Source organism: Lates calcarifer, linkage group LG15 (assembly GCF_001640805.2).
Source record: "Lates calcarifer isolate ASB-BC8 linkage group LG15, TLL_Latcal_v3, whole genome shotgun sequence".
Taxonomy (NCBI): Eukaryota; Metazoa; Chordata; class Actinopteri; family Centropomidae; genus Lates; species Lates calcarifer.
In genome coordinates, this window is record NC_066847.1 from 5,327,075 (window position 1) to 5,349,971 (window position 22,897).

The 22,897-nt window shown below is 41.2% G+C and overlaps 2 protein-coding genes across 5 annotated transcripts in view; both read left to right on the forward strand.

The window, feature by feature from the left end:
- The window catches only part of otud7b (OTU deubiquitinase 7B), a 33,461-nt gene extending 14,234 nt beyond the window's left edge, over nucleotides 1-19,227 (forward strand). The window contains exons 1-12 of one of the 3 annotated variants that reach the window (XM_051075920.1): nucleotides 5-25; nucleotides 4,669-4,922; nucleotides 5,914-6,084; nucleotides 6,334-6,561; nucleotides 7,566-7,667; nucleotides 8,127-8,254; nucleotides 9,373-9,479; nucleotides 9,875-10,002; nucleotides 10,694-10,843; nucleotides 11,567-11,684; nucleotides 12,732-12,810; nucleotides 13,917-19,227. In XM_051075920.1, coding sequence (XP_050931877.1) covers nucleotides 4,838-4,922; nucleotides 5,914-6,084; nucleotides 6,334-6,561; nucleotides 7,566-7,667; nucleotides 8,127-8,254; nucleotides 9,373-9,479; nucleotides 9,875-10,002; nucleotides 10,694-10,843; nucleotides 11,567-11,684; nucleotides 12,732-12,810; nucleotides 13,917-15,407 — 2,787 coding nt within the window. In that variant the 5' untranslated portion in view covers nucleotides 5-25; nucleotides 4,669-4,837 and the 3' untranslated portion in view covers nucleotides 15,408-19,227. Of the gene's footprint in view, nucleotides 1-4; nucleotides 26-4,668; nucleotides 4,923-5,913; nucleotides 6,085-6,333; nucleotides 6,562-7,565; nucleotides 7,668-8,126; nucleotides 8,255-9,372; nucleotides 9,480-9,874; nucleotides 10,003-10,693; nucleotides 10,844-11,566; nucleotides 11,685-12,731; nucleotides 12,811-13,916 lie in introns of those variants that run through there. The other 2 variants (XM_018699991.2, XM_018699992.2) reach the window with 2 other exon arrangements.
- Nucleotides 19,228-21,301: 2,074 nt separating this feature from the next.
- mtmr11 (myotubularin related protein 11) overlaps nucleotides 21,302-22,897 on the forward strand; it is a 30,342-nt gene continuing 28,746 nt past the window's right edge. The window contains exon 1 of one of the 2 annotated variants that reach the window (XM_018700067.2): nucleotides 21,302-21,854. In XM_018700067.2, coding sequence (XP_018555583.1) covers nucleotides 21,798-21,854 — 57 coding nt within the window. In that variant the 5' untranslated portion in view covers nucleotides 21,302-21,797. The remainder of the gene's footprint in view (nucleotides 21,855-22,897) is intronic. The other variant, XM_018700068.2, reaches the window with a different exon arrangement.

Genomic DNA, 22,897 nt, shown 5'->3' on the forward strand with positions numbered 1-22,897 from the left:
GTCAACCCCTCCAGATAAGAGCTCAGTAAGTAAACCCCCCCAGTCCTCCTGATACTGTAAAGATGAGCAGGATACTTAAGCTCCTCCAGTTCAGCTGAAAACAGCGGCTCTACTCAGCCGTTTCTCTTGGTGAGAACGTAGATAATGTCATGTATGTGGGTGCGTGCATTCCATAAGAAGAGTATAAAAACATAAATAATCTAAAGGCTACCAAACAAACCTGTGTCCCTAGTCCCAGCAGTGAACTGACCCTGTCAGCCCACCACAGGCTGCCACAGTGGGCTGTGGTGACCTCCCTGTCTCCCTCTGTGATCCAAGCCATTCTCCCAGCCCTCAGCTCAGCAGCACCCACGTGTTGTCAGCAGCTCCTGTTACGTAAGCCCTCCTGCCAGACAAAAGCTCAGCCATCCCAGACACAAATCACTGACTGCCCCACGTTGGCATCAGCGATGTTAATGTTAGCCAGTAATCCACACAGGGTCTTTTTTGTGTATATTTATTTATTTATTTATCTACCTATTGGCCGCCAAGGTGAAAACTTTGGCTACCAAACAAAAATATATTTAGCATCTGAAATATGATTTATAATATGTGATCGCCATGTTAGACAGCCTTGACACTAGAGGTGAACATCGGCTTTACTGTAATTTCCACACCGTTTTTTGTAGGGGAAAAAAAAAAACCTATTTATGAACCTCTACCAACAATGTGACAATGAAATCGCAAGGTGCAATATTAAGACTTTCTAAGAAGTACATATAGTGCTCTCAAATCTGATCAGATAAATAAATAAAGATTCATACAGGTTTATTAAAACAATTAAAACAAATATTTTTAATGGTGTAACTCCAGAGGCCTTGTGGGACTGGGATACCAGCTTTTTCTTCAAAATAATTGTTCTGAAATGTTTCTGAGGCGGAGCCATGTGACATTACATCGAATGCATCACAGTGGGCTCACAGGAATGGCTGATGTTAACAGGCCCAGAGTGACAACAGCCAGCCTTTTGTTGATCTGTGTTGGTACATTCTGTCCACAACCCTTCACTTTTATCGCCCTTTTCACCGTTCTTTTTTTTTCCAATCTGACTGTCAGCGCCTTGTGTTGTGAGTTGATGTGCCAGTATTTGTAGCCAAACAGCAGCATCTATTAATTAAACCATTACATTATCTTTAAGGGTCGCTGTAGAGTAAACAGACCACAGTTTGTGTGTAGTAGCCTGAGGTCCAGAGCAGAGGCTGCGTTCTGCTAAAGCCACTGGAGTCAGTGAAGGTAGGGTTCAGCTGCTTTGATTTTCCAGCATTGATATTGCTGCCAGCCTTTTATAACCATCAATATTAAGATTTTCATAGTGATTGCACATTTTCTTTTAGTTAATTTAAGAACTTTTAATTCCTGTGTATTGAACTGGTGTGTGTTTGTTTGTTTTTTTTATTGAGTCAACAGAACTCAAGGTGTACTCTGAGACCTCTTTCATGGAGGCACGTGTGATACAGTAGATCTGTTTTATTCTATTTTATTTCATATAAGACTGGTGTCACAAGTTAATGCCTTGTTAGAGTCTTGAGTCACTGTTAAACTAAACTACAGTTTCATTACACAAATATTGAAAAAGGTTAACTTCTACAGCCGTGCTCTCTGCATGATGGCACTCTTTGTGCTTTTCTTGAAGTGGGATTAATGCTCACAAATCCCTGACTGCTGAGGCCAGGCACCACCTAAACTGCATTCAGGTGTAAGAACAAAGGTCAAATAGGTCACATGACCCACACTGACCCTTTCAGATCACCATCCAATGTGACAATAGCTCCTCATTCGTTTCAGTTAGACCACTGACTGCGCTGGTGTTCACTGTTTGAACACCTGGCTCAGATTTTGCATTTAGGGCTGCAACTAAAATCCTCACTTACAGAAGTAAAAACTCTTTCACTGCATTTTTTTTTCTTCTGGAGTCTGATAACAAACTGGACTTCCTGTACTGGTTCTTATTACATCTTATTGGCACCTATAGCAACATGCTCACTTTACCTCCACCCCTGGTGTTATTTTTTTTTTTTTAATGCAGTGTTTTTGTTGGTCAGAATATGTTCTATCCCACATCTCTGTGTCAGTCTAAATGTCTGAATCTAAGTCTGCTTTGATACTCCATGGTTTTAAACGGCTCACTGGCCTGTGTCTCACATCTCTTAATTCATGTCTATGTGGTCACCAGACCTGAACATAACAGAATTGACAAACTGCAAGAATATTAGCAGACCCTGCAGGGGAGACTGCCGAATGCCTGACTTTGCAGAGAACTCTCTAGAAATACTCTGCTGGCTGAGAAAGGCCTTTTGTACTGAAGTCTGTTCCTCCCCTGCGTGCCTGCGTGGCTTTTAATAATGATGGAGAAACCGAGGGAGGTAGGGAGAGCGTGAAGCGAGAGCACGATGGAGAGGTGTAAGAAGAGTAAACTCGTGACTCATCAGGCGCAGTGGAAAAGGGTTCACTGAGTCAGAGATGAGGCAGGAACATTGGGTGGTGGATGAGCCATGGGACGGATGGGAATAGATGACTGTAGGTAGATCTTAAAAAAAAAAAGAAGTCAAAACTGGATTAGGCAGTTTCTGAACTTCAAGGCAGCATAATGACTGGATATTTTAACAAGTATGCACAGCAATTTTGTAATTAAAATACCCATAGAACATTGTCATTATTCATGCACTGACATCATGTTGGATGTTGTATTTAAATCTGTGTGTTGCTATATTAAAAGACAGCACCATATATTCTTCAGGTCATTAATACTAGTGATTAATAACCATGCTGACAGTTTCAAGTAGAACGATCATACTGTAGCTGAGATTTGCTTTTAGTGTTGCAACCCTAAGATAAAAAAGACTCAGTTCAGTGATCAGCGAGTTTTAGCATTCACCAGATGTTTGAAATGTCTGAAACACACATTTTACAGTATACTAATCCAGGAAAGTGCTGTGGAGGGACAGATACTACAGAACACGGCTTGTAACTGTCAAGATGTGGTTCAGAGCAACGCTGAAAATGTGTTCGCTCAGAATATCTTTTCCCGGTAAAGTAAAGGCTTTTAGCTTTAACTCAGCCCCCAAAGTACATCTTTTGAGCCAGGGCTACTTTGATTCATTCCTGTTGTCTGGCATTGATTGCCCTCTGCATCCTTTGTGCTAACGGCCCATTGATACTGACTTCTCTTTTTTCTCTCAGTCTTGCTAATGTTTCTGTATTGATTTTGGTGCCCAACTGATGCAGGTCCTTTGGATCTGCCATTGAAATTTGAAGAGTAAAATTATCTAATTGATTTCAGAGGGGCCTTTCGAAAGGGGTATACTGTTTCCTCCTATCACACTGTTAAAACAAATCTGACTTTTAAACATATACATGATATTGAGACTCATTTTAAATATCAAATTTTTCTGTACTTTTATCCAAATGATGATGTGAACAAAGTCCCTATTTTGCAAGCACAAAAACAGGCAAATGTTGGCATTTAATATCAGTATGCTGATATGATTATCTCTAATTGATTTGGAGTTAAAGCAGAGTTTATCGCTGCTGTTTGCTGAGCACTGAACACACAAATGACTTGCTTTCTCTTTTACACAGTCTAAAGCAACACAGTAAAATTTTGCTGAGCAGCAGCAGCAGCCTCTGCAGCCGCTAGTAGTTATTAATTCTGTTGGGCTCTGAGTCCAAGCAGAAAACAAACCCCATCAATTGCTTGACCAGAGCTCACTGAGCTGAAACAGAAACTAAATCTATTCCTCATCATCCTCATCTTCTGGAGCAGAAAGTGCTGCCGCTGTAACAAAGACACAAAACTCTGTTTAGGAGTTTTGATATTTTAAAGGTTCCTCCCTGGATATTGGAGAGGAACGCTGGTTTTTAATGACTTCTCAGTCTTTTAAACTAATCTACAGTTCAGCATTAATTACATCTGACTGTCACTCAGTTATCAAGAGATCATGCCGAACAGGCGTTCAGGGCGCTGAGTGGGAATGAGAGAGGCACTGTTCTCCCTATTACAAGTCAGTGTATCATTAAAATTAGTTATTAGGGCGAAAATAGTTGTGTAATGTTGCATGGTTTCTGCTTAGATCCTTCATGATCTGTTGCACTGTCAAAAAAATCCCCTGCATTTATGTGTTCAGCAGGTCATATCTGAAGGCGGGATCAAAGCATTAGCTGGTCCCAAGTCCACATTTCAAAGTAATCATGAGTCATGACTTATGTGATGGATTCTGACAGCTTTTCTGAATTCATAACAGCTCATTAAAAAGTGTTTACACAAAAAAACAGGCTGGTGACTGAAACCACACAGTCAAGTTTCCTACATGACTTGTTGTCATCTGACGTTTATTAGGTTTCAATGCAAATTTGAGCAAACGCTTTTGTGTAACGCTGTTGTGTGCCACAGCTGTTGTCATGGGTGGGTCAAGTGACTGCAAAGGTGTCAAGTTCAAAAAGGCCACAACAGGCTTGCATTTGAAAAAGGGTTAAGCAGGGTCATCACATCAGTGTGCTCTTGTAAACAACACTTTTGCTCTGGCTCTCCTTTCATTCCTTCCTTTTGCTAATCTTTCAGGGGAATGTTTAACCTATGATGAGTTTATACCTGTTGGTTTAATCTTTTTTCTGTCTGTGTTCTCTTTTCAGGTGTGGCTGGTAGAGTAGCTGAAGGTTGAGGATTGCTTCCCCTCACCCCTTCCCTTGCTGTCCTGTTGGGGAGAGCAGATTCCTTGTTTGTTTTTCCTTTTTTTTTTTTGTTTTATTTGTATTTTTTTCTGCCCGGAAGCAACCCGCCAACTTGTGAATTCATGATCACATGACCGTGGATATGGACTCAGTCCTGTCCGACTTTGTCCGTTCCACTGGAGCTGAACCAGGATTGGCCAGAGATCTGCTAGAGGGTGAGTTGAAGAGTATCTAATTATGCCACTGGCCTTAGTGGCAGTCATAGTATATATGTGGATAAGATTGACACATTATCCAATGCGCATGCTACATAATATATGATAAATTGAGTAGTTATAAACATCAAATCAGGCCTGTTTTTATTATCATTCTTTATCAAATCAAGTTTAACTTAAAGAGCAAACTTGTCAAACATTCAGTTCAGTTACACTTCTCTGATCTGCTCTGTTTTCATCCTTTAAATGTGCAATATCTGTATTTAGTTCATTTTCTGTCTATGTATAAAGTTGTATATTGCTCTTCTGTTAATATTTTTTATTACATTGTCATGTTTATACCTTATCTTGTTTTTATTTTTGCCCTTACTTGTATTTATGTCTTTCTAACTTTTTCAATCACTAATGCTGCTGCAACAATGTAAATTTTCCCCATTGTGGGATTAATAAAGGATTATCTTATCTTATCTTATCTTAATTTGGTCTTTATCTATCCCCTTTAAGTTAAGAAAAGAGGGGGAATGGGTGGTGGTGATGGTGTTTGTTGTGTGGCGCTGACAGCTGGTGATGTTATAAGCAGCAGCCAAATTGACCACTGTCTCAGTCAGTGCTTCTGTGTTGTTATTGTTAATTAGGCTATCATACACTAATAGAAGGAAGGTATAGCTGGAGTCAACAGGCCTCCTGTTGCCTAGCAGCAACATAAGTTGCAGATAAGAATATGGGTTAAAAATGAAATGCAATGCAGTGAGCAGCAGCAAGCCAGCGAGCCGAGACGTGCTCCAAATTCTGATATTTACCCAAGCAAAGGAATGTGCCGGTGGCCTTTACATAAGATAAGACAGCTTATGGTTGCATCAACTTGTGGTGAATATTTAAACTCGTTAGGGATGTGTCATTTGCTCGATGTGGAAACAAGATTCAGGTTGTCACACAGGACCTGTTGGCTCAGACAGATGATGTTCCTATCCCTCTCCCTCACTCTCTGTAGGCAAGAACTGGGATTTCACTGCTGCACTCAGTGACTTTGAGCAGCTTCGACAGGTGCATGCTGGGAACCTGACATATTCATTTGCAGAGGAGAGGACGTATCTGCCTCCCGAAAAGGAGATGGCCCGAGTAGGACGGCCCATACTCCACCGACAAGATGAGGTGGTGCAAGGTGAGGCTGCTGGCAAGTGAGGTGTTTTTATGTTATATAACACAGTTTGACTTGTAGATATACACCAGTTTAAGGTGCTGGGCTCAGTAGGTGGTGTTAAATGAGGACACACTCTAATGCAATCACCCAGAAGCAGGCCCAGACAGTTAACATCCAGTAATAACAACAGCATTTTACACATTCAGACGTGCTCCATTTACAGGCAAAGACAGTACTTACTAATGCACGTTTGCCATTGTCTTCTGGCAGCCACAGAGAAGCGCCTGTCCAGGGGTATTTCCCATGCCAGTTCAACCATTGTGTCCTTGGCCCGCTCTCACGTCTCAAGCACTGGTGGTAGCAGCAACGAGCCGCTTCTGGACACCCCCCTGTGCACTTTCCAACTGCCAGACCTCACTGTGTACCAGGATGACTTCCGTGGCTTCATTGAGAGGGATCTTATTGAGCAGTCGATGATGGTGGCCTTGGAGCATGCTGGTGAGACATTCCTGACTTTACACCCATCACACACCCGCTCTGTGTGTGTAGCCACAGAACCACCTCACTGAAAATGTACAGCAGGTTTTGAAAATACAGTACAACCACCCAATCAGCACCAACACAGTGCATGGTTGCAATACGTGAAGTGAAGACATAGTAACACCCCACAGACTTCTCATCATACATTCTAGTGCAGGGCGTTGCATATAACATCACATCAAGCATAAATTAAGCGGACAAATTTAGATTTAAATATTTCTTTTCTTGTCATGTCACAGCAGGGAAGGCACAGGTGTAAATAATAAAATTAATCACTAACTGGGACACTCAATGAACTCAGCAGTTGTTAATGTTATTAGTAACACCTGTGCTTTTCTTACTGAGGCAGTATTTTCTGCTGTGATAGAGGCCTGTTGTCCTCAACCCATAGTTAAGTCACCAATGGCCACTTTATTAGGTACACCTGTATACATTATGAAAGCAATCTAATGATTCTTTTCTACCATAAGGTCTATTTTATTACATTTTTTGACATGGTCATAGAGGTTTTCATTATTTCTTCTTGCATTGAGGATTGTTGGTGATGGTGTCATACTGGACTGCATTGTATTAAGAGGTGTGTTAATGTTCTGCCCTGCTCATGTATGTAAATATAGAAGACAGAAATATAATGTAGACCAGCACAACACCACATTTAACTACGACTTTAGTAGTAGTCATATAGTTGAATTAACACATTTCAAGTTTAAGTTCAAAGCAAGATTACCATTTAGGTAAAAAAATATCATGACTGTTGATGTAGAAGCAAGACTTGTTGTGGAATTGCATTTACTGTTTATAATAATAGAGGTGTGTGACATCCTGTTTTCCAACATGGAAATCTGGTGTTAAAACAGTGTGATTATTCATGTAGGGAAGTGCTACAGGAATTGTTTTGTTTGACCACCGAGCCGTGTTTGTAATGCAAACAGGTGAGTTAAATTTTTCCTGCTTGTCTGCAGGACGACTGAATTGGTGGACAAAAGTAGTTCCAAACTGTCAGAGTCTGCTGCCTCTGGCAACGAGCGGAGATGGAAATTGCCTGTTACACGCTGCCTCGCTCGGTGAGTATCACAGACCTTTCAAACAAGACCCCAATACCGTGCAGGTTCACACTCTATTAGCATTCATTAAGAGAGCTTCATTGTTAGCTTAAGCACTAATTGCATTTTACAATGTTTGAGTGCACATTCACTTAGCCTTTGTGGCCCACTTAGGAGCCCTAGTCTAGAAAATTAATAATGCTCTAACTAATGTGCTGGCTTTGTTCCAGACCTTGTAGTGCATCTCTTAGATAGTAGATGTGAAAGTAATATTCATCTACTGAACCTGTTTTCTTTAAAAAATATATTAAGAGCAAAAAAAAGCAGCAATTTCAGCTTCTCATTTACTGGCTTATAGCTGATTTATTTACTCTGGCCCTGAACTGAAACGCCTGCTGCTCTTGATTATTTCCAAGTGCAGGTATACACAAGTTTTTGCTGATGTATTCTACATGTCCTGATTTGTTTTTTCTAATGCAGGTATGTGGGGCTTTCATGACCGCGACTTGATGCTGCGGAAGTCCCTGTACGCGCTGATGGATCATGGGTTGGAGAGAGAGGCACTGAAGCGCAGGTGGAGGTGGCAGCAGACCCAGCAGAACAAAGAGGTCTGTTATGACGGCTGCTCGTTTCTCTAGGTCATCTTTTTAACTCTGTGACGACTGTATGAGGGCAGAACAAGTCCAAAGTCTTTGACCACACAGGAAATTATACAGGGAGAGTGAACAAGTAAAGGCTTTTGTATGCTCCCTATGAACATCAGCTTGCAGGTACTTCCTCATCTACGATAAAACATTTCAAATGTCAAATCTGACATTGACACTTCTGTTACTACCTCTGCTATAGAGAGAAAAAATAAAATGAAAATATACACTTTTAGTCACATGTCCTCACCTTAGGAGGGTAACATTAGTTCATCAGTCTTATTTTTTCATTTTCATTGGGTATCTATTGTTTTTTAACATCATGCTGATAACCATATCAAATACAAACAGTCCTTTTAAAATGGTTTTATCATGACCCTACTGTTTAATTATATTATCTGAAAGCACTGGTAACTCCACCTACTATTGACACTCTTTATTGAAAAAACAGGAGAGAGAGAGAGAGGAAGTGTTGTGTTGTGCACTTTACTTTCACACATTTTGCTGAGGCAAAAAGATGATCTTTAGAGCCTTTAGTTTTACAGAACACAATGGCTTTTCTCCCTATGAAAGCAAGCGTAACAGGACACTAAGTGCGCTTCCTAAAGTGGTTGCACACAGCGTACAGACACCCACAGAGGAGAAGCCACACGAATGACTGCCTAATGCTCACCCATTCTTCAGCAGCCATCTCTGAGGTGTCCTTGAGCAAATCACTTAGACCAAAACTGTACTAGTGGAGCTGCTCAGTGGGCAGCAGTAGAGGAGTGTGCCTCCACTGGGAAGCTGTCTGGTGTTAGTGTACTGTAGGTGAATAGAGACATTAATTCTGAGGAAAGAAGCATTTTAATGAGCGCTTTCATATGGAGGTTAAAAACATGATATTGATGAGAGTCCTGTTGCGTCTGTGTGAACAGCGCAGGGGGTTGTAAAAGCTCCAGTTAAATCTCTTTCCTCAATTGTCAGTATGTAACCTTGTGGTAAGACGCCAGAACGTCACTGCATGCTTTTGTGACACTTGACACTCCTTTTCTAAATGGCAAATGTGTGTGTGTGTGTGTGTGTCCTTCCTTTCTCCTCAGTCTGGTCTGGTTTACACGGAGGAGGAGTGGCAGAAAGAGTGGAATGAACTGTTGAAGCTAGCCTCCAGTGAGCCGAGAATACACTACAGCACCAACGGCACCAACGGGTAAGGTCTGGCTTGGACAATGCAGGGACTGTTAACCCACCACATACTTAGTCACACTCATGTTTTTATTCATGAACAAACAACTGCGCTCACAATCAGAACTGAGTGGCTGGCCCTCATTTTAGTCCATCTGCTATTTATTGTAACAAGTAAATATTTCAGAGGGTTAAATATACTGACTAAGTTTTAAAATCCAAACTTTTTTTAATGTGTAAAACCACCTTAAATGCAGGTATCACTTAATATTCCTACCCTTGTATATCCTACAATCCACATTTTGTTTTATTTAGTCATAAGGAATCCATTAGTCCACATGAATCTTTGATTATCTCTGGTTTTGCAACAATATAAACAGTTGTGTCTCTTTTAACCAGAAGCTATGTTGTCGTCTTCAGGGCGGAGTCCTCTGATGAACCAGTTTATGAGAGTTTAGAGGAGTTTCATGTCTTTGTCCTGGCTCACGTCCTCAGAAGGCCCATAGTGGTGGTGGCTGACACCATGCTGAGGGACTCTGGAGGAGAGGGTAAATATGCCTGGAGCCCCTTATTGCCGAAGCACACTATACTGAATTTCATCATTTTTCTAAATAATCTCCTCACATAACACACTGTCCTCGTATCTCAGACGGATTAGATCTGTCATTTACAGAATTCATTCACTACACTTGGCAGAAAATCAAGACAGGCACAAGGAAGTATTAGGAAAGAAACATTTTTGACTGACTTGTCAGTGACTGCTGACGTGTTTGAGTTGTTATAATCAAGTAAACACCACCTGTCTCTCATCTCAAGCAAGTTACAAAATATGATCTGTTGCCAAACTCTGTGTGACCCATTTTTATGCATACACACATAAAATTTTCCTCACAAAAAGCCACATACTGCTCTCCCCTGAGGAAACTGAAGCAACTGCCTCAATAGTTTGATTATTGTCATAGCCTTTAATTAGCTCTGCACTGCTGAGACTCTTCTGCTATGATTTATGATATGAGAGGTGGCATAACTCTTATTAAGGAATTAATGCAACACCCATAATTTGCTGAAAATTAAAAGTAGATATAAATGAACCCTCAACAAGTCGAATATTGTTTACTGATAGAGGTGAAAGCTCATTTTTATTCTTGGCTCAAATCCTCCCGCTGTGCTTTAGCGCCCTGGAAACAGTGCTGAGGTCATGCTTTTCAGATGTTTAATGTCCTTGTTACTCTCCCCTAGCCTTTGCTCCCATCCCATTCGGAGGCATATACCTACCGCTGGAAGTGCCAGCTGCCAAGTGCCATCGCTCCCCCCTGGTCCTGGCATATGACCAGGCGCACTTCTCTGCCCTGGTCTCTATGGAGCAGAGGGACAGCTCCAAAGAGCAAGGTAACTCACTGCATCATTCAGCTTTACCATTAAGTCATTTTTTCATCTTACTTTACTTTTTTGACCGCATCCTAGTAAGCAGCCGACATTTTAAAGCCATAATTCACGGTACATCAGTTATGCATGTAACACTTGTACATAAATTCTTCCTTAGATTTGCTGAAAAATAAAAATACTAAGCACTATGAGCCACTTTCTCACTTAACTGCTTGGTGCCTTTGCTTGATGGGTCAGCCTTTTTTAAAAATATTGACCTTAGTGGTGTATTTGAGACTGGTGACTAATGACCATTGGGCTTCTGAGTATATCCAATGATCTCTGTAGCTCAGCACCAAGTAAGCAAGCAAAGGACCGCCTGCCAGTGTTGAAGGTGAATGATCTTTTGATAAAGGGCATTTCATCGAGAACTGTGTGAAGTGAATTAGGTCAAGAAAGGGCTACTCTCCAAATTATCGTGTTCGTGTTGTTTTCTTATGTTTTTCACCTTTAAAAGAGTGACATTTACTCACACTGAAGTTTGTGCACAAATAACAAGTCTGTCCTTGGAAATTCAAGACACAGCCCAGACACTGAATTGTTTACCTGTCTAAATATATCTGATCAGGTCAGACCCTGCAGACTAAAAGTTAAAATAGTAAGTGGAAGAATTGATGGCACTTGTCTGTAGAAAATCCAGAGTGCTGGATTAAAAGGATTTCTCTTTTTTCCTCCCATCTCTACCAGCAGTTGTGATCCCTCTCACTGATTCGGAGCACAAGATGCTGCCTCTGCACTTTGCTGTGGATCCTGGGAAAGACTGGGAGTGGGGCAAGGATGACACAGATAATGTGATGCTGGCAAGGTAAGAATCTCATGCACTTCCAGACAGAAATTTTGATATGAATAGGGTGCTTTTTACAAACTGATTTGTCCGTAGTGCTGACACAGGCTCACAGAAGATACAGATAAAAACGAGAGTGACACCTGTGTGTGTACTCTCTTACAGACAGCAGAGTGTCGGTGTGCAGGGATTGACCCCTGACTCCAGATTAGCAACACTCGCTGCCAGTGACAATAAGATTAGCTCGAAATGCCTTCTATGAATGGAGCAGGGGAAGAAGCGCCAAAATAGCAGCTCGGCAAAAATAATCCTCCACCTTATTTACGTCAGCTGAGGACACGGTGGATGTCTTATTTAGATGAAATGGTGGACAGGGATGGTATTACATGAGTGGCTGTTAACATTGTTTGGAAAAGGTCATTGAGTTGTTAAAAGGCTATTGCAGCACAAGAATATATAACAGCAAATGGCTTTTAGTACATTTGCCATTTACTGAACCGCTCAGAGCCAAATTACCAGCTTCTGTTAAGCAGTAGTTTGGAAATCTAACATTTAGTCTTATTATCAGCCTATGTTAAAGGAGAGGACCAAAATTATATGGTGTATCAAGTTAGTGACCTTTACCTTTATCCCAGGGAATAGCTTGGGTTATTTATAACAGAATAAACTTCTGTATGTCTTCACTGTGTGTTACTTCTCATTGTAATCCTCTGTTGATGCCTACCACTTGTAGCTGGTCAATAAGGCCAAAAATGTTATCATAGCATATATATTTTTTATATTGAGCAATGTCGATGATTATTAATATAAGCCTTTAATGCCATTAATGAGGAAGGAAACTGGTTCGACGTGTTCCTGTGTGTGCACTTGGTGTAATAGTAGCATTTCATATGGTTTAAAATGTTTGTTTGCTTTACCTCCCAGCTCTGCTCCCACTGCATTTGCATGTATTTTCCGTAGTTGCACATTTACCTCACATTTAACCATGGTGTCATGGTTTACAATCCAGCTCATGACTGTTGTTCACTACTGTTTAACAGCAACTGTCTCTTTCCTTTATCCCTCCAGTGTTGCTCTGTCTTTGGAGGCCAAGCTCCAGATGTTACACACCTACATGACGGTCACCTGGCTGCCGCTGCCCTGTGAGGTAAAGATCAAAGTCCACACATTCATCCCCAGTGATGTTTGCTTTTCTACAACAGGAGATTGAGCAGGACAACATGATTCATTATGATATTTATTGGACATCCTGTTTTGGCTCAAATTGCTAAAAATATGAGTGATAAAAAGAATATTTAATTATTTTCTAACTAACTATGAATGCTAGTTGAGTATTCTCAAGACTCATTCAGTATTTCAGCAGCCTAATTGAATTTTAGAATAAACTGGAAACCCCACCTCATAATGTGATAATCAGGTAAATGCCAAAGTAGTTGGTAGAGTTAAAGTCTTACAGCCACTTGCAATTAGCATTAATTTCCCACCCTCATTATAAACAAGGGAAAGACTTTCCTTTTCCATCAGACCAGCTGTCCCCCGACTGCTTCACAAACCATATTTAAAAAAACGAACTATGCTGGGCCATTCAGGTCATGAAGTCACGCCACATAAACACTGTGACAAAGGTCCTCTTGTGTGCTACATGCTAACACCAGGGAGCTTGGAAGGGCAAGTTTACAGCAGTTTTGTGGTTAAGCTGCAGGGACTGGTGTTGGCAGCACAGGAATCCCTGTACTAAAATATGATTTAAGGGGATTATTCTGTTTAGCAATGCTACCACAGCTGTGTCGCTGTGTGATGGTCATTGTTGCTGAAAGACGGGCCATTCTGTTTACTGCTCCTTGTTTGGAACTGTGTCACTATGTAGGTCATTCCAAATACAGCAGTCTTTATTTCACAGCTTCTTTAATGTGTTTGTAGATATGAAAAGGCCTCTGGAAACTTGAGTCACTTTTGTTATTCTGCATTGGTCTGCAAAAAAATAACTCCATGACTCACTCTTTTCACATCCTCTGTCTTGATGTTTTTTTTTTCTCCCATACCTGTGGGGCATGAGCCTGTACTGTAGTCAACTTGACTTTTGAGGCTTTCAGGGCACTAAAACTGAGGCTACAACTAAACTTACATTTTTATGATTGTTTAAGATTTTTTTTCTCCATTATAATTTGGTCAGCAGGTTGGGGTTGATTTACATTTTTCTCATACACATCGACAGTATTTTCCAGCTTGTGTTTCTGCTTTGTTTCTTTGCAGCAAGCCCCTCTTGCTCAGCCTGAGTCTCCCACAGCATCAGCAGGAGAGGATACCCGAACGCCTCCTGACTCAGGAGAGTCAGACAAGGAGTCAGTAAGCAGCAGCTCCAATGGCAACGGCGACGCAACCACAGGATCAACGGTCAATGGAGGCGGGTCCTTGGCCAAGAACAGTTCCTCTTCCTCATCTAGTTCCTCTAGTAGTGGTTCGGCAGGGGCAGGCACAGGAACAACAGGGAAAGACAAAACCAAGAAGGAAAAGGACAAGGATAAAGATAAGAAGAGGGCAGACTCTGTGGCCAATAAGCTCGGCAGTTTTGGCAAGAGTCTGGGCAGCAAGCTGAAGAAAAACGTGGGCGGACTGATGACAGGAAAGAACGCTGGAGCTGGAGGTGCCAAGCAGGAAGGTGGGGAGAAGAAAAAGGGCTCATTTAGGGCGAGGAAGGGCAGCAAGGATAGCTCGCCTTCAGCCCACGCCTCAGAGGATTCAGGGAAAGGCTCCCCCTCCTCAGGCAGCGAGCGTCTCAATGGAACAGGAAGCAGTATGAGCAGCAGCGGTGGGAGCAGCACTGACAGTGAGACCTACAAGTACAGTGCAGACGTCAAGGTTAGCCTGGGCATCCTGCGAGCCGCCATGCAAGGTGAGAGGAAATTCATCTTTGCCAGCCTTCTCACCACCAGCAACCGGCAGCCTTTCCAGGAGGAGATGATCCAGCGCTACTTGGCTGATGCAGAGGAGCGCTTTCGGGCTGAGCAAGAACAACAGCGTCGTGATGCAGAGAGGAAGGGGGTCACTAATGGCATCCAGCCACCTAAGAAGGAGGTGGTTGGTGGTACGGAGCTAAGTTACAGGCCTTATGAGGCCAAGGAGGAGCTATCAGAGAACTCGTCACCTTCCTTCAACCAACTCAAGCCCTCTCCTTTGAGCCCCTCTTTGTACTCTGGGGTAGTACCCATCCCCCGGCCCTCCTTCATAGATCAGCCACCTGCTGCAGCACCGCTCACCCAGCACCTTCATATGCACGGCTACCTGGATAACAGGCGCCAGCTTGCTGGTGGCTCCCCCATAACCTCCTACCCTGGCCTCCCCTCATACGCCACTCTTCCCCGACACTGCCCCACAACGCAGGGCCCCTCCCACCCCCAGTACAATAACACACAAGGCCCCTCATCCCTGAGTCCCTCTCGCCTCGCGCCTTCATATCCTCCAGAGTTCGACCCACCAGACTATCCCGGGGCTGAATCCGTTGGTGGGAGCTACACCAACGGCTTCCGGGACATGCGCTCCAACCTAGACTCTCGGAGTGGGCAACCACCAGTCAGACACTACTCGCTGGGCAGTGCCGGTGGTCTGGCCAGCCTGCAGTCCAGCCGCTGTCGGACACCCAGCTGCACCTACTACGGACACCCAGAGACGGGCAACTACTGCTCCTACTGCTACCGGGACGAGCTGAAGAAGAGGGAGACAGAACCAGCCATCCACAGGTTCTGAGTGGACCTTGCTATGGCTTGAATTTGAAGAGTGGCCTTTTCAGTTGAAATAAATAATGGCTGGGGCAGATCAGCCTCTGAAGGGACTAGAGAAAGGCAACCAGCTCCCTCCCTTCCTTAGCTGTGTTACTTCCTGTTTAACCAGTGACGGAGAGTCAACACGACTACAGAATAAACAGGGTGGTTTCTGACTGCTGGGGTCACGTGTTAGACCATAAGATAAACTAACTGCACTTCTGTTACATTTTGCTGTGGCTCATGCAGGCGTTGTGTATGAGTGTGTGTGTTTGTGTGTGTGAGTTGCAGGCTCTCCTCCTTTATTAGAGTTTAACGCCTTGCTGTTGTCTCCTCCTAGTGGAGAGAATGTATATGGCAGGCGCCATACATAACACTCATCAACACACATACAGTACATGCACATATAAACACTAAGTCAGACTCTTACATACACAGCGATGCAAGCACAAACAGAAAAGGCACGAGTGTCTCCTCTCCATTTGTGGTCTGTGATAATGTTTGGATTGGTTAATTAAGGGATGTTTGAGCATTTTGAAGTCACATCCTATTTGGGTGATTTCAGTGTTATACAGATTTTACTACTGTTACTAGATGCTTGCGTCATATGTACCTCGGGAAACAGCAGATTTAATCCTTGTCGAATGGCTTTTTCGTCGGTCACCATTTGCATAATGCAAATTGCAACTACCGTGCAATGCTAATGATTAAGCGTTCTGTGGGCTGCTGTGGTGCTAATGTTCCAGAATGCAAACACATAAATGTCCATGCATTTAACACAACTGCTCTGCACTGTTAGTAGTATCTCTCTGGCAAAACAAATTCTACATTTTTGTCCAGTTCATGTATTTATAAATTGGATTTAGAAGATGTCATCACTTTGAAGATTCAAGAGCAATTGGTCACATTATCGACCAAGCATTGTAGAACAAAGATGACGTAACAACATAGGACTGTGGTAAGATACTGTTCCCAGAGCCTGATCCAGAGTGTTTCATATCTTTGTTGGAATGTTCCTCTTTCTCAGTTGGGTCTTCCTCTCTCTGTAACAGTGGATGGTGTTGAGGCATTTGATTATCATGGCCAACCTAGGCATGCAATACTACACACTGCAAAGTCAAAATGTCACATCCAGCATTAGACTTTGGAGACACCTGTTACACGTGTAGCTTACAGTTTAACACTAAATACACCTTTGAAGAGACAGGTAAAAAGTTAGCTGTTCTGTAGAGCAAATCAATAGATTTGTTTTTTAAAAAGTGATGAAAAGTTGCTCTAAAGCAGTGAGGATGTCTGGCCTTGTCACAGTTGTCTCCAATTTCTGTTTGCATGATGCAAAGTGACGCATCCACTTTTGTTGGATGTCGACACTCTTAACATTCACATTGCACTGACAAATTCATGGTTGTGTAAGTCACTGTTTTGAAATGACAAACCCTCAGTGCTCTGATGGTTTAGAAATGTGAAACATGTTTCATATTATCTCATGAGCACACAGAAAATTAACTATATCATGCATCCATGGTGTCTTAACTGATAGGACATCCCAATGCTTATTGGTTCGGTCATCCACTGCAAATTTTAAAGCTCTACTGAAGGCGGTTTCTTGATTTCTGGCATTCGTCCCGCCAAAATGCGATCTCTTTTTGCACAAATTAAAGCACTTTCCTGATGTCCGTAGATACAAAATGTTTTGCTGTTTTTTGAAGTGGCCTGACTGTTGTCCTTTGTTCATCTCTCCAGACACTGCCACCTCTGTTCATGGGAAATCAGGGGCACAGGCCTGAAGGTTTTCTCTAAAGGATTCAGTTACTGTAGAGCTACAGCATTTTGGTGCCAGCGTCACCATCTAACTCAGTTTCCTAGTTGCCTTTTTCAGCATTTGTCCTCATGGCATCACAGTCCTGTGTGTGTCTCGCAGGAGATGAACATAAAGTATCCTCTGCTTGCTTCATTGCTTGCAGTTTTTACTACTACTGCCCCCAGATTTAACATATTAATATTATTATTTTAATTTGTGTTGACGCTATTGAAATAATGCCATTATTCTTTTCAGTGAGGCATACAGTATCAATTAGTTGATACCGGCTGATGTTCTGTCTGAGTTTTTCGTGTTATAATTTCACATTTTAAGGCTGTACACATGTCAAAATGACTACTTAAATACTTTGCTATTATTTCCCTTTATAATAAGCCATTGTGAAGAATTCCTTTTGAGCTAGTGTGACACTAGTTACTCTACTCTATTGTAAGTCTTTAAGAAAAGCACAATTTAGTATGCAATTCACTGCCTTGCCCAGTTGAGGGCACCCTTGATTTGTTTTTCTTATAGCTAAGTATTAAGAGTTTGCCCTCGTGCCCTAAACCCAAACTACACACTACAGACAAAAATAACCAAAAATGTGGGGGAAATAATTTTCCGTAGTGCTAATTTAACACTATGTAACACTGCATTACAGTATTTATCAACCATTGCTGATGCTATTAGAGGAAGGAGGGAGGCTTTTTGCTGTGCATTTGAAGCGACACTAAAGTTTTACTGACAATAAAACACTTATATCACACTATTTCCCAAGAAAACATTTGCTGTGTTTATGTGTGTTGACATGTGTTCATTACACTAGCATTTTAATTCAGAAGAGACCTATCAAATGTTCCCTTAGTGTGGGAAGGTGATGCCTGTTTTTAAAAATTGTGTATGTGTGCATATCCTCTTTTCCCTCCCTCCAAAGTAATAATTAGCTTACAGAACCATTTCTTATTTTATTTTATTTTTGTTTAATTTTTTTGCAATGAAATGGATGCCTCAGAAACATGTAACCATCAGACTTTACAGGCTACAAACACTTTTTTGTATTTAAGATAAAAAACAATGAGAGGTTGTATAAATATGTTCCATGTTATTTTTGTAAGCCCAAAGTTTTACAGTGTTTTTAAAAGGGTAAGAATGTATATTGTTGGTTACTGAAACAGGTGTGGATGATGAAGCTTGTAAGAGCCTGGGTTTGGGGTAGAACTGTTGTTGTTGTTGTTGACATTTTGGCTGTTGAAGGCACTTCCCCGACGGGCCTCTTGACACTCAAGGCTCCCTCATTACAAACTAATTTCCTCAACGCTGACCTAACAAGATACCATTTGAGAATATATATTTATAGTGAGATTTTTTTAATAGGTTTTCCTTGTGGAATGTTTAGTTGAGACGATTTAGGATGTTCTTTCTCACATGGCTAATTGTCCAGCAGTCTGGCTTTTATTTGTTGATTGCTTTTTTTTTGTTTGTTTGTTTGTTTGTTTGATTTGTACATTTTGTTTACTTCATTTTATTTTTCTACAGCCATCGAATCATGCTATGCTAAAACATGACAGTGACGTTCTCGTTGACCCAGCTCGTTTCCTCCAAACCAGAAGAGAAATGGCTCAGAATTAGTTTTGCGACACAACTGACCCGATATATTTTTATATATTGTACAACACTGTCATTTCTGTGGGGGACAGAATATTCATCATCAGTGACATTAACATGGAATACTTTGAGTTGCATGGGACTGGAACTGTTGCATGTAAATGGCAATCCATTTTACCAAATTTGTGCATTATTTTAACTTGATTTCAGTTGTCCTGGTATTTTGATCTGTTTTTATTTTTATCATTTTAATGTTTTGGTTTAAGAAAGGAGAGTCTCATAAGGCTGTGTGACAGTGCAATCTGGATAGAAAGAACATCAGATTTTATGTTAGGTTATTATTATTATTATAATTATTAATTTTTTTGCACCGTTTGAATAAATTCTCATTGTATTTCAAGAATGCTATGCTTCTTCTCTCTTGTGTTTCATATGGGGAAAAAATTTTGTAGGTATTTTTTCTAGGTCATAAACGTTTCAACTACGTGATCACCAATATGGAATTAATTCCATGAAAGTATAATTGATGGTTATGCATTTATTTAATTACATAAGATGGTTTTATACATTTTGAATTTAGTCCTTACATAAAGGCAACAACACTAGCTGGAATATGTGAAATAGCTTTGAATTCAATTGACAAATTTAATAATATATAATTGCATAATATCACGATTTGTTCCATTTCCTTGTCTGATGTGTTAGTAAACAGCAAAACGACTAACAAAAGAAACAATTTGAAGACATGACCCTTGATATTTTGTACACCAAACAAAAACTGATAGATTGTCTGATGCTAAAATTTAAGTAATCGCAACCTTGCTTTGAGCGGGCAAAATTTTACAGTTGCTTTACATCTGGTTTACATCTTAATCTCAGCTTTTCTAAGGTTTTTGGGTGATGGTGTGAGACTTTTCTCTATCAAAGATAAAGTCACAAGAAAACCTTGTAACTTAAACTTTCTATGAAGGGCAAAAGAAAACAGAATTTCTTCAACTATCTAATAACTCAATAGATAATATAATTAAATAATTCAATAGATAAACAAACCATAGCCACATATTTTATTCTTAACTCTTATTTGATATCTGTGTCATTCTGTACTACATTCTGTATTACCCTAACCTTGTTGCATTATACATCATTGAATAACTCCAGCTCAGATGATGCAAGGTCCTGTGTCTGGGACTGTTTTATGTATTAGAGAAACTGGAGACCCTTATGTAATATTGAACAGTTTCCCATGTGGTAAAAAATCCAGACCTCTCTCTATTATAGTTCACAAGGACACCGTCTCCCCACCTGTTCAGCAGGACAGACTGCTGCACAGGATTATTCAGACTTTCCGTGTTCTTGCTGGAAAGGAATTTCTTCTGAATTGGCCTCCTGTATTTGTCTGAAAGAGATTTTCCCGTGGTTTCTTTGCACGAGTTTGGATGAGAGAGAGAAGAGGAGCCAGTCCCCACAAAGACCCGCCAACGGATCCGAAAAAGGTACCGCTGAGCAGAAACAGGCTGCGGATGGTAGGATTATTTTGTTTTGCAGGAGGGGTTTTTGTAGGCTTGAAACACCAGAAGGTCAAGAGTTGAATGGTTTTATGGATGCCGGCTGCCTGGCTCTGCCACTGCTTCAATTTAAACCCTCAAAAAACAAATTGCCTGAATACAAAGTCAGAGCACAGCAAACCCCTCTGATTCATTCCATGTGCATAACAGTTGTTTCCTTAGAAATTGATGCATTGTTTCCTTGGAAACTATTTTTACTAGTTTGCAGTCCTCATTCCTGGCTTTTAAATCTAGATTAAAACCACCAACTGAATGAGTAGATAAAACTGAGTTAAGATAAAAACAACAGGATGTATAAAGCAGACGGTGTGAACAGGATATATGATGTATTTACATCGTCATGTCATTTTGCATCTGTCTTAAGTCACCTTGTGTTTCTTTGTGGTCATTTTGTCTCTCTCTGTAGTTGTTTTGGTTCCTGTTGTGGTCATTTTTTTTGTCTTTTAACTGGCTTCTACGACTTTCAAACAGGAAATGAAAAGGAGTCTCATCATACAAAGGCTGTGGTTCAGGAGTCCCCTGAACCTCTGGCCCCTTTGACTTGTGCAGAGTATGCCTGTTAAGTAATTCACCCATGCTTACTCATTAATGCATTAGCATTTCCAAATGTTGATAATAATATACCATTATAAGTACCTTAATAATATGGGTACATTAAAATCGTAACACTTTTATATAATATATATAATTTTACTTGTAATGGAGTATTTTTTTTTACACTGTGATACCTCTGTAGAAGTGGTTATGTGGCGGTGATGGTGAGTTCAAGGGGTGGAGTGAAAGCGGGGAAAACCGGACATCTTTGCACCCTCAGTCTCCAGCCTCCATCGAGTAAAACAAAACTTCATTGTCAGTTTTGGGCCGCTCATGTTATTTACTTTCTCATGGTACAGATGTACTGGCCCTTTAAGAAGCTCCACTGCTGCTCTTGGCTCTTTTTTTCCACCAGTGTGTGTTTCACTATGGCGAAGGAATAAACAAATAGAACGCAATGGATACGCAAAACAGCGGTAACGGTGAACGCATCTTCTCCGTTAGTTAGTGACTAACACTCGTTAGTAATAGTCCAGTGACTGGTGATAGGTTTTCAGCAGGGTGTACTCTCCTATTTTTTATTAGTGTGGTCGGGGACACGGATGCTGTCAGTGCGAACAGCGATGAAAAGAGCGAAAATAGTTCGCTTGTCCACACTGAACACCTCAGTTGAAGCAGCCGGTGACACAGGCTAACCGTTAGTGAACGCTCTCTTCTCGTTTTAACGGTTTTTCTCGGCTAAAAGAAAAATGAAAAGAGGAGAACGCTAACACGGCGACCGTTAGCTAAAAATAACAGTTTTCATTCAGAGAGGTTTTATTTTGCTTGTGGTTTTTTTTTTATTTAAGTCGAGTTGACCCGTCGTTTGAAAAAAATGTTGACTGGATCTAAAACCACGTTCAAAGTGAGACAAATGCTCCCAGATATCAAGGTAAGGTCATTATGTTAAGTTAGCTAACTGACGCTAACTAGCCCTGTTGAGTGAAAGCTGAAAAATCACTACTTAACTTGGTCTATCCCGTTTCGTACTGTCGCATAACTGTAAAGACTGAGCTACTTCTTTTCATATTAGAAACCTAGTCTGATGAAGTGTTATTATTCTGTTAGAGGTGGATTTGCTTCTGCAGCAGACAACAGATTTTAAGCCAGTTTCCTTCTTTGTATATCTGCTAATTTGTCTCATCCTTTCTCTTCAGTGCAGTAAAAGCTCCAGTATGAAGAGAGCATAACATTTTCAGTTGAGTTATGATTTGCGAGTCAATCAGTTGAAGGTTTGAACTCTGTAACAACAGCCAATTTAGCTTTTTGTTGGTGCTGTAACTCATCATCAACACTCCTCCTCATGTGATTAAAACAGCAGAGAGGCCAGGAAGCAGACAGTGTCATGATGCAGGAAACACCGGCCATCATTCACCCTGCTGAGCTATAAATATACAACCAGGTAGTTTGCAGCCAGGCTGAATAAGAAACCTGTGGTCCCTTCTCAGAGATTCCTCTGAGAGGCTTATTCAGCGTGTGTAAATGCGGACTGTCTTGTGTTATTTTTGTTCACAGTTGAGGATGGCAGCCTTACAGGGGGAAACTAGGCTGCAAATGGCTGCTGTTTCCTTCTGTCTGGACAACAGGGAGATGCATAATTACTGTAAGGGTACATAATGTCACTGTCTTTGGCTGCATGCCTTATTAAAGGCCAGTGAATAGGTGTTGAATCTTAATCACTTCTCCTGGCAGGGGGTTTCCTTCATATGGGAATCAGTTGTACTCAAAGACAGTTGTCTCTAGAGAGTTGCACTGAGCAGTTGTGGCCAGTTTCAGCTGCTTCTAATTGCCAAAGCTTTTAAAGGTCATATGATGCTACTATGAATTGTTTTCAGATGCTGAAGGTGAAATCCCTGTGCTGCTGCACTTCAGATGATCAGAAAGATACTGTCCCTGTTTAGGTGCACCTGAGAGGATAGAGGTTAGGAGCACTCA